The sequence below is a fragment of the Bos indicus genome, chromosome 11 (genome assembly GCF_029378745.1).
Source record: "Bos indicus isolate NIAB-ARS_2022 breed Sahiwal x Tharparkar chromosome 11, NIAB-ARS_B.indTharparkar_mat_pri_1.0, whole genome shotgun sequence".
Taxonomy (NCBI): domain Eukaryota; kingdom Metazoa; phylum Chordata; class Mammalia; order Artiodactyla; family Bovidae; genus Bos; species Bos indicus.
The window spans coordinates 48,073,851-48,084,825 of NC_091770.1; the positions used below are offsets into that span (position 1 = coordinate 48,073,851).

At 42.3% G+C, this 10,975-nt stretch overlaps 1 protein-coding gene across 2 annotated transcripts in view; it reads left to right on the plus strand.

Annotated features, from left to right (window-relative positions):
- Positions 1-10,975, plus strand: part of CHMP3 (charged multivesicular body protein 3) — a 38,105-nt gene extending 27,130 nt beyond the window's left edge. For both annotated transcript variants that reach the window (XM_019970295.2, XM_070798798.1), the window contains 3 exons: positions 5,309-5,430; positions 8,888-9,002; positions 10,443-10,975. In XM_019970295.2, the coding sequence (XP_019825854.1) occupies positions 5,309-5,430; positions 8,888-9,002; positions 10,443-10,588 (383 nt within the window). In that variant the 3' untranslated portion in view covers positions 10,589-10,975. The remainder of the gene's footprint in view (positions 1-5,308; positions 5,431-8,887; positions 9,003-10,442) is intronic.

Genomic DNA, 10,975 nt, shown 5'->3' on the forward strand with positions numbered 1-10,975 from the left:
AAACAAAATTATCATATGGTCCAGAAATTCCACTTCTGGATAAGTAAGAATTGAAAGCAGGGACTCCAAACAGATGTTTTTACATCCATGTTTATAGCAGCATTATTCATAACAGGCAAAAGGTAAAGACAATTCAGTTGTCCACTGAAGGATGAGTGGATAAACAAAACATGGTATATATAGTTCAGTGGACTACTGTTCAGCCTTAAAAAGGAAGGAGGTTTTGGGGACTTCCCTGGGTTCGATCTCTGGGTTGGGAAGACCCCCTGGAGAAGGGAAAGGCTATCCACTCCAGTATTCTGGCCTGGAGAATTCCATGGACTATATATATGTATAGCCCATGGGGTCACAAAGAGTCAGACACAACGGAGGAACTTTCACTTTCACTGGTGGTCCAGTAGTTAATACTCTGCCTTCCGATGCAGGGGGCGATGGTTCAATTCCTGTTCAGGAAACTAATATCTCACATGCTGCAGGGTGCAGCCAAATATTTAAAATATAAAAAAGAAGGAGGAAGTTCTGACACATTACAACTTTGGGTACCTTGAAGGCTAAGGTTATGCTAAGTGCAGTATGCTTGTCACCAAAGGCCAGATGCTATGAGATTCCACTTCTGTGAGGTATGGAGAATAGTCAGAATCATAGAGAAAGTGGGATGGTGGTTGCCAAGAGGTGGAGGGAGAGGGGAATGGGGAGTTAAGAGTTTAATGGGGACGAAACTTTATAAATTCAAATTCTGTAGTGCTTCATCATTTTCATATGAAATATTTTTCCTTTGCACAAACAAAATACAATATAAACAGAAAAATTTTTAAGGGTAAAAAACATCTCCTTCGTGAATTGATTGTCTCCATTTGTTTTATAGTTGATTTTTGTCATTATTCATATGAATACTTACTTTACTCAGCTGTAGGTGTAGTGTGAGCGCCCATGGTTGGCATTAGGTGAGAGTGGCTGGAGGTAATCAGCCCTCTGGAATCTTAAGCCTTATCTATCCCTGTAGTGGGCTTCCCTGGTGACTCAGCTGGTAAAGAATCCTGCAATGTGGGAGACCTGGGTTCGATCCCTGGGTTGCAAAGATCCCCTGGAGAAGGGAAAGGCTACCTACTCTAGTATTCTGGCCTGGAGAATTCCATGGATTGTATGGTCCATGGGGTCAGAAAGAGTTGGACACTTTGTGACTTTAACTTAATTTTATGAAACTTTATTGTAAGACTCCATATTTTCTTATAACTATTCATTCTGCTTATAATGGCCATGTTTAAGATGGCTTTTGTGAATGTGTTGCTCCCCTGGGCCCTTGCTCTCAGGGAATTGCATTTCGCTATTGATGCCATTTTTAATATTTTTTTCTGATTTATTTAAATTTAGCTATAATTGCCACAAGAACCTATGATAAGTGGAAACAACTTTGTAATTTTGTTGCTTTAATTATTGAAATCAGACTCAGAATATTCCCATTGGTCTTTGTATCTATGATTATGAAGCTAAATCTGTATTTAGCTGCTTTGTTTCCATATTTGGTTATTGTTATAATTTATAGCAGAACTTGTATTTGTGTGTGTGTTTCATTTGTATCTCTAGCAGGCATGGTAACATAATGTTGCTTTGTTTTTATATACTCTTTTCTGAGGGTTTTTTAAAATTAAGCTTTTTGAGAGAATTGTAGATTCACATACATGGAGTTGTAAGAAATAATACAGAGAGATTCTGTGTATACCCCTTACCCATTTTCCCCCAGTGGTAACATTTTGCAGAGTTAAAGTAAGTATTATACCCAGGAGGTCGGCATTGATACAGTCAAGCTTTAGAATTCTTCCAGTTTCCATCTTTACAGGGATATCTCATGCTGCACATCTGTAACCACACCCACTTCCCTCCCATCCCCACCCCCTCTTTATATCTGGCAATCATTAGTCTGTTTTTTTTTTCTAACTTTTTATTTTGTATTGGCGTATAGCAGGTTAACAAAAAATAGTTTCAGGTGAACAGCTAAGGGGCTTAGCCATACATATACATATATCCATTCTCCCCCAAACTCCCCTCCCCTCCTGGCTGCCACATTAATTTTATAATTTTACTATTTCAAAAATGTTATATAAATGGAATCAGCCCATATGTAAGTAACCTCTTAGGATTGGCTTTTTTTCTTTTTTATTGAAGTGTAATCAACATACACTATTATACTAGTTTCAGATGTACAGAATAGTGATTTGACATTTATATACTTTATAACTTGATCACCTCAGTAAATCTAATAACTTATCCTACAAAGTTATTGCATTATTACTGACTATAATTCCCTGTGCTGTACATTACATTCCCATGACTTATTTTATATTAAATACTATACTTATTTTATATTAAATTACTAGAAGCTGCCTGGAAAATCCCATGGACAGAGGAGCCTGGTGGGCAGCAGTCCATGGGGTCGCTAAGAGTCAGACATGACTGAGCGACTTCACTTCACTTCATGGGCACCTTGTCTTTGACAAAGGAGGCAAGAATATACAGCAGAGAAAAGACAGCCTCTTTAGTATGTTGGTGCTGGGAAAACTGGACAGCTGCATGTAAAGGAATGAAACTAGAACATCTCCTAACACCATACACAAAAATAAACTCAAAATGCACTAAAGACTTAAATGTAAGGCCAAAAACTATAAAGCTCTTAGAGGAAATCATAGGCAGTACACTTCTTGACATAAATCACAGCAAGATCCTCTGTGACTGACCTCCTAGAGTAATAGAAATAAAAACAAAAATAAACAGGTAGGACCTAATTAAACTTAAAAGCTTTTGCACAGCAAAGGAAACTATAAACAAGGTGAAAAGACAGCCCTCAGAATAGGAGAAAGTAATAGCAAGTGAAAAGTATTAATCTCCAAAATATACAAGCAGCTCATGCAGCTCAATACCAGAAAAACAACCCAATCAAAAAGTGGGCAAAAGATCTAAACAGACATTTCTCCAAAGAAGACATACAGATGGCTGATAAACACAGGGAAAGACGCTCAGCATGGCTCATTATTAGAGAAATACAAATCAAAACTACATTGAGGTATCACCTCGCACCAGTCAGAATAGCCATCATCCAAAGCACAGAGCGCTCTAAGCATGAAGTGCTCATGTGCTTCACAAGCCCCTCTGTGTGACTGTGACCTTTCTCAGTTTAAATGTCAGCTAGCTTTTATCATGCTAGCTCTATGTTTTCTGTAGAATACTAACCTTTTTATTTTTGGAGATTCTTATTTTACTGTGAAATGTATACAGCTGAAAATTTTCTGTGCTCTGCCTTTCATCCCTCCCACCTTTAACTCCTGGCAATCACTGATCTTTTTACTGTCTCCATAATTTTCCCTTTTTTGAGAATGTCATATATATACTTGGAATCATACTGTATGTAGCCTTTTAGATTTTCTTTTTTAAAAAAATATTTATTTAATCTTCGGCTGTGCTAGGTCTCCATTGCTGCGCATGGGCTTTCTCTCATTGCCGCTAGTGGGGGTACTCTCTCACTGTAGTGCACAGACTTCTCGTTGCAGTGGCTTCTCTGGTTGTGGAGTACAGGCTCTAGGCCACATGGGTTCAGTAGTTGTAGTGCATGGGCTTATTAGTTGCTCCATGGCATATGAAATCTTCCCAGACTAGAGATTGAACCCATGTCCCCTGCATTGGCAGGTGAATTTTTAACCACTGGACCACCAGGGAATTCCTAGATTGACTTCCTTCACTTAGTAATATACATAAAAGGTTTCCTCCATGTTTTTTCAAGAAAGCTCATTTGTTTTTAATGTTGATTAATAGTCACTGTGTTGATGTCCCACACTCTGTTATCCATTATTGTTCACTTGCAAGGCACATCTTGGTTGATTCTGAGTTTTGGCAATTATGAATAAAGTTCTTGTAAACATTCACATGCAAGTTTTTGTGTGGACATAAGTTTTTAACTTCTTTGAGTAAATACCAAGGAGGGCTATTGTCGGATCATATGTTAAGAGTGTATTTAGTTTTGTAAGGAGCTGACAAACTGTCTTCTGAAGTGGCTGTACCATTTTGCATTCCCACCAGCAATGATTGAGAGTTCCTATTGCTCCACATCCTCACCAGCATTTGATATCAGTGTTTTGGGTTTTGTCCAGTCTAATAGGTGTGTACTGGTACCTCGTTGTTGTTTCAATTTGCATTTCCCTAATGACGTAGGATGTTGAACGTCTTTTTATGTGCACTTTTTTTGCCATCTGTATGTCTTCTCTGAGTTGCTTGTTTAGGTATCCTGCCTATTTTTAATTGGGTTGTTCATTTCCTTATTGATGATAAATATAGATACTTAGATAATAAATATGACATAGATGATATTTATCATTGATGGTAAATATGACACTTTAAAAGCTTTAAGAGTTCTTTCTATATGTTAGACCACAATCTTTTTCATCATAAATGGCTGATGAAAATCTTTTCTTCCAGCTTTTGGCTTGTTTTCTCATTCTGTTGTGGGGATAACTGTGTTTACTTATAAAATAATTTTTTTCTGACACGTGCTTTTCTTCCTTGTGTAACATAATTTGTTACTACCATGATTTCTTTTAAAGAATATAGGGATTTCCCTGAAGGTCCAGGGGTTAAGAATCCACCTTCCGGTGCAGGGGATGTAGTTTTGATCCCTGGTTGGGGAACTGAGATCCCACACGCCTCAGGGCAACTAAGCCTGCATGCTGCACAAAAGATCTTGTGTGCCTCAACTAAGACTCCACACAGTCAAATAAATAAATATTGAAAAGAAGAATATATAGTATGTGTATGGTCTTGGACTACAGAGAATGTTTTCTAACTGTCACCACCTTACACTGACACACATTTTCTCTTATTTTCCTGTTGACCAGTGGCAGGTCCCTCCCAGAGCAGCTGCGATCCATCAACTGGTGTGTGGGAAGCGTTGCTTGCGTTGCCTAAAGCCTCTTTTCCAGTCTGGCCCTGGCAAGGCCTAGAGACATTCTTCTGTGTGTGACTTGTCCTGATGTCACAGTTGTTCCTAGCTAGCTTCGTTCCCTCAGGGTCAGACTCTGGCCTTCAGGTGTGAGTCTTGGTGTGCCTGAAGAATTTGTACCTATTGGAGCCAGAGTAGCACCCAGTTTAGCAAAGTCTGCTTCGGTCAGCCAGCACAGTCATGCAGTCCACAAGCACATGAATAGCCCTGGGAGCCCGCCCACTCCCGCTGACCTTTATTAGAGCAGCCTGTGATTTGCCTGTCTGTCTTTATTCCATCCTGTGCTGCATTGTGTTGAGCGATCCTGTCATCTTTGCCTTTCAGCGGTTTTGCGAGTGGCTGGTTCCCTGCAGAAGAGCACAGAAGTGATGAAGGCCATGCAGAGTCTTGTGAAGATCCCGGAAATCCAGGCCACCATGCGGGAGCTGTCCAAAGAGATGATGAAGGTGACCTGGGGCTGACCCTGTGTCCTCTTCCAGAGCACTAGGAGTCAGCCAGCGGCAGAGCCTGGGCCAGTGTGCACGGGAGCAGACAGGTCATTGTGTTGTGGCCCGGCAGAAATGATTTTGAGGATAGAAGCTGTGGGTTTTGTTTTTTTTTTTAACACCAGGACAAAATACAAAACAAAACAAAAATTGTATTGGTATATATATGTATTGGCCAATTAACAATGTTGTGATAGTTTCTGGTGAAGTGAAGGGACTCAGCCATTCTTATACATATATCCATTCTATGCCACACCCGCTTCCCATCCATGCTGGCACATAACATTGAGCAGAGTTCCATGTGCTATACAATAGGTTTTTGTTTGTTATCCATTTTAAATATAGCAGTGTGTACATGACATTCCCCCCAACAACCGTGAGTTCCTTTTCTCAGTCTGTTAGTCTCTCTCTGTTTTGTGAGTAAGTTCGTTTGGGTCATTTCTTTTTAGATTCCACACATAAGGGATGTCATATGATATTTCTCCTTCTCTCTCTGACTGACTTCACTCAATATGACACTCTCTAGGTCCATCCATGTTACTGCAAATGGCCTTATTTCATTCTTTTTAATGGCTGAGTAATATTCCATTGTATTTATGTACCACATCGTCTTTATCCAGTCCTCTGGAGGACAGAGGCTGTGAACACTGAAATTGTCTGAGCCGAGCATGGCAGAGGCTGGGTCAGATTGCCATTTTGCCTTAGAAGGAGCAATGGTATGTCTAGATCTCCAGGGGAGGTGGGTGACCCAGGAAGCAACTGTCTGTAGAGTTTGGGGAGCTCAGGATTATGGGCTCTGAGGTGAACAAGGAAACAGAAGAAAACCCAGGTTCCTCTGTTTGTACCAGAGGAGTGTTAGTGAAACAGGTGGTTCAAGACCAGGGGTTGGCAAAGTTTTTTTGTAAAGGGCTGGATAGTAAATGTATTTTTTATTCCCTGGGCCATAGGTCTCTGTTGTAACTACTCAACTCTACTTTGTAGTTTAAAAGTAGCTGTAGATAATATGTAAACAAATGAGCATGACTGTGTTCTCATAAAACATTATTTCTAAAAGTCAGCAGTGGATTGGGTTTGGCCTGTAGCTGGCTGACCCCTGTCTTAGACCAGAAAGTGAAAATTTCTCAGTTGTGTTAGACTCTTTGTGACCCCATGGACTTAGCCCACCAGGCTCCCCTGTCCATGGGATTCTCCAGGCAAGAATACTGAAGTGGGTTGCCATTCCTTCTCCAGGGGATCTTCCCAACCCAGGGATCAAACCTAGGTCTCCTGCATTACAGGTGGATTCTTTACCATCTGAGCCACCAGGGAAGCCCAGATAAAGGAACTGAGAACCAAATAGAAAGCAGTAAACTGCTGCTGCCCCAGGACCAGGGCCTGGCAGGGACCTGCACCAGTGGCCTTTGGGTGGGGGACAGGGCTTAGGAGGGTGCTGTTACTGAGCCCCCAGCTGCCTGTGGTGCAGCACACACGCTCTCCTGGAGAGTTCTCCCGGTCACCTTGAGATGTTGGTATTTTTTTCCCCTATTTTACACAGGAGTAGGAAACTGAGTCTTCAAGTTGCCAGGTGACTTGCCTGAGTGGCCTTGGTAGGAGAGGACAGGTCTGGGGTTGGAGCACAAAGGCCTGAGCTGCACCAGAGGACTTGGTGCTAGGCGGGCCCCACCAGTGCTGCCTCACAGCTGTGAGCATGTGGCCTGAGAATCCTCGTGTGTGGCTGTGCAGAGAAGCTGCCTCCCTTCCTCCCAGGGGATTTGATGTATGAACTTGGGTTGTAAACAGGGCTCCTGGGCCCAGGAGAGGGGAACAGGAGAAGAAAGTTGATAGAAAAGAAAGGCAGCATCAAAAGCCCAGAACCCAGGTCTTTGGAAGGAGAAATCCCTGAGCAGTGATCAGGATGGAACCAGGTTAGTGGGATGTATCCTCTGAGAGTGATACGTGGGTGTCTCACCTCACATTGTGATGTCTGTCTATCTAGAGCTGGGTAACACAGTCATTCTTCGAGTGACTTCATGCCTGCTCACTGACCCATAAGCCACTGAGATCTGAGGGTGGGGTCTTGATTATAGAATCTGGAATCTCTTCCACAAAAGTTTCTAAGCACTGAAAATAATATAGCTTTGGAGGAAGGCATATATGTAGTAGATAATATTTCCTGAATTCATACAAGGATGCCTCTCCAGGTGCAAACGGAAGCCTCTGCTGGGGTCCCAGCACATCAAGGGCAAAGACACAGTCTTACTCATTCCATGAGTCCCCAGACCCAGGGCTATCTGTGGCACAAAGCAGACATTTGGTGAATGAATGGTTGCTAGCTGGATGGATGAGTAAATGAATGGCCACTTACTCCTCCAGGATGTGGAAGGCTGTTAAGAGTCAGGTTCCCCTGGGCTCTTTTAACTGAGTTAGTATGTATTGATCCAGCAGTAAGATCCATTCTCCTAGGCCAGAGGGCTCCACTTGTAACCTTGAATGTGAAATTGTTGGTTCATTTTGGTTGGGAGGAAAAGGGTCTGAGCATGGGCAGAATACAGAACTAGCTAGATTCATACATTAAGAATCACCTGAGTGGTCTGACAGCAGGACAGAGGGCTTGCTTTAAATCTGATGCCGTCAGCATGGTCAGTGAGGGTCATGCCCTGCCTGAGTGTGGTGGAGCAAGGGCTGGAGCTGCCGCACGTGATCTCATGCTCGCGTGACATTGCTCAGCGAGGGGGACCGTTGTCCGGTGTTAGAGAGCAGTTTTCTTGTGTCTGTAGTGGGGCTGTGCTCTTGAGAATGAAGTAGGTTAATTGGCTGGCGTCAGGCTGCTGGGCATGGGGCTCACTGTAGGGAGTGTGGGCACTGCCTTGTTGGGTCCAGAAATGTTGACTTATCAGTTCTCTCAGGTTTTGGTGAATTGACTGATCCTTACCAGACCCGTCAGGCTGACTCCGGGCCAGCAGCTATCACTTGGACCTGCTGAAGTACAGGCCTTTTCTGGGTTCTATGGAGCCCCACCCTGCTCTTGGTATTTGTTATCATAGTGTCTTCTGTGACTCCAGCCTACTTTGATACTGTGTCTCAACTCCTGCACTCATAGATTTGCGACATCAGGGCAAATGCTTCCTGAGACAGCACCCTCTTGTCTCAGCAGGTTGTTCCCCACATGCTGCATTATCGTCCGAGTTACTCTGTGAAACTCTGCTGATAGAGGCCCCCTTCCAACCTTAGTACTAAATTTGGAGAGCAGTTTCCCTTTGGCTTTTTGCTTCCTCCAGAGAGGGCAGATGGCATGTGGTGTTTCCTGTGGCTTAGACCTGGGAAGGGTGGACTGGACTCACAGACACCAGATCTCAGTTGTTGCGCTGGGCCCTCAGGGACATCTGTGAGGAATGGATTTAACAGTTGTGGGAAGTGACATGGTTTATTCTATATTTAGGCTGGGATCATAGAAGAGATGTTAGAGGACACTTTTGAAAGCATGGACGATCAAGAAGAAATGGAAGAAGCAGCAGAAATGGAAATTGACAGAATTCTGTTTGAAATCACCGCAGGTATGACCCAAGATCCTCCCTCTTTCTCCTCTCCTTTTATGGCCATCCTTCCTGCATTCACAAGATTAACTAGTAGTTTTTTCTTCAGATTCTAACTCCCTTCCACATTTCTTACATTATTTTTAAAATTTTCATTTATTTTATATTTAGCTGTGCTTGGTTTTTGTTGATGCCCACAGGCTTTTCTCTAGCTGCGGCAAGCACGGGGCCTCTCTAGTTGTGGTGTGTGGGCTTCTCATTGTGGTGGCTTCTCTTGTGGAGCATGGGCTCTAGGGCACACAGGCTGTAGTAGTTGTGGCACAAGAGCTCGGTGGTTGTGGCTTCTGGGCCCTAGAGCACAGGCTCAGTAGTTGTGGTGCACAGGCTTAGTTGCTCTGCAGCATGTGGGATCCTCCTAGACCTGTGTCTCCTTGATTGGCAGTCAGATTCTTTACCAGATTTCTTTACTGAGCCACCTGGGAAGCCCCTACATTTCTTACTTTAGATTATGCAAGTTATTACTTGAAAAACAAGTATCATATCTATAACCATATTTTATAAAATACAAAGATAAAGAAGTTTTTGGTCCTGTATTCTGCTGTCAGGCGCTTAATCTAGTATAGACTTTCTTGAAAGCAGTTTGGCAGTAGCAAAGCTCTTTAACTCACAGATTGGCTTCTGGGAACTTATTCTACAGATTGGCTTCTGGGAACTTATTCTAGTAATTTAAGATTTAGCTCAAGGATGTCTGTAGTATTATTGATAATATTGAAAAGTTTGAAACAAGCTAAGTGCCTAATAATAGAATATTGGTTAAGCCCATTGTGTTACATCTACGGTAATGGAATATGTCATAGTTGTTACACAGAGATGTATTTATTGACATGGAAAGATGTTCATAATATGCGAAGAGAGCACTGTTACTGAAATACACTATTGTTTAAAAAAACACATCTATTGAAAAAGTCTAGCAGGGGGATAAATAAAAATAATAGTTATCTATGAGGGATGGTTCATAAGCTTTTAAACTGTATTTTCACTTCTAGACTTTCTGAGTTTTATGTTTAATAACAAAACTCACTAGATTTAATTTTTATTTGTTTTCAACTATTGGGGGAATGAAGGCTACAAGAAAATGTTTTGTAATGATTTAGAAACAATTTAGTTTTACTGAGAGAGAATATTTAACATCTTCATGAATCTTGAAAATTAAGTATGCACTAGTGTTTAGGGATTTAGATCAAGAGGTTCAGAATCAAAATTCTTAAAATCTTTAGTTACTGTGACTTTGATATTAGAAGTTGGTGTTTGTGCACATTTGTCATAGTAGCCCCACCAAAACAGCTGTTTTGTTGCTCCTATTCTGTTCTTGTCAAAATGAACCAGGTATGAAGGACAGAGAAAATGAGGGACCGCTGCTTAAGCTGATGTTGTGTTGACCTGTGTACTGTTTCTTTACAGGGGCCTTAGGCAAAGCACCTAGTAAGGTGACGGACGCCCTCCCGGAGCCTGAACCTTTAGGAGCGATGGCTGCATCAGAAGATGAGGAGGAGGAGGAAGAGGCCCTTGAGGCCATGCAGTCCCGTCTGGCCACACTCCGCAGCTAGGGCACCCTAGCCGGCCGCAGGCTTTCCTCCTGGCCCCGTCACCGGGCGCGCACTCCTTGAAGCCTCTGCCATTTCTGTGTCTCTTGCACTACACCTCTGGGTGAGACACTGCATTCTGGAGAAGGTTCTCTGCTACTCTCTCTTCTCTCTCTGCAGAGGCTTGGGATTCAGTGAGATAGTTCTTGAGAGGTGGTGTAATAAATGCATCATTTTCAGGAGTATAAATAGAAGTTATCTTTTTAGGGGATGAGGCCAAAGAAGTCTTGTCTTCTCACAATGCACTTCAGAGAATAGAATTGATTGCCTGAATGTTGAGGACTCTGTACTTTCTTTTTTTGGTCTGCAAAACACTATATAAATGGATTTTAATAAATTTCTGCTTTAACA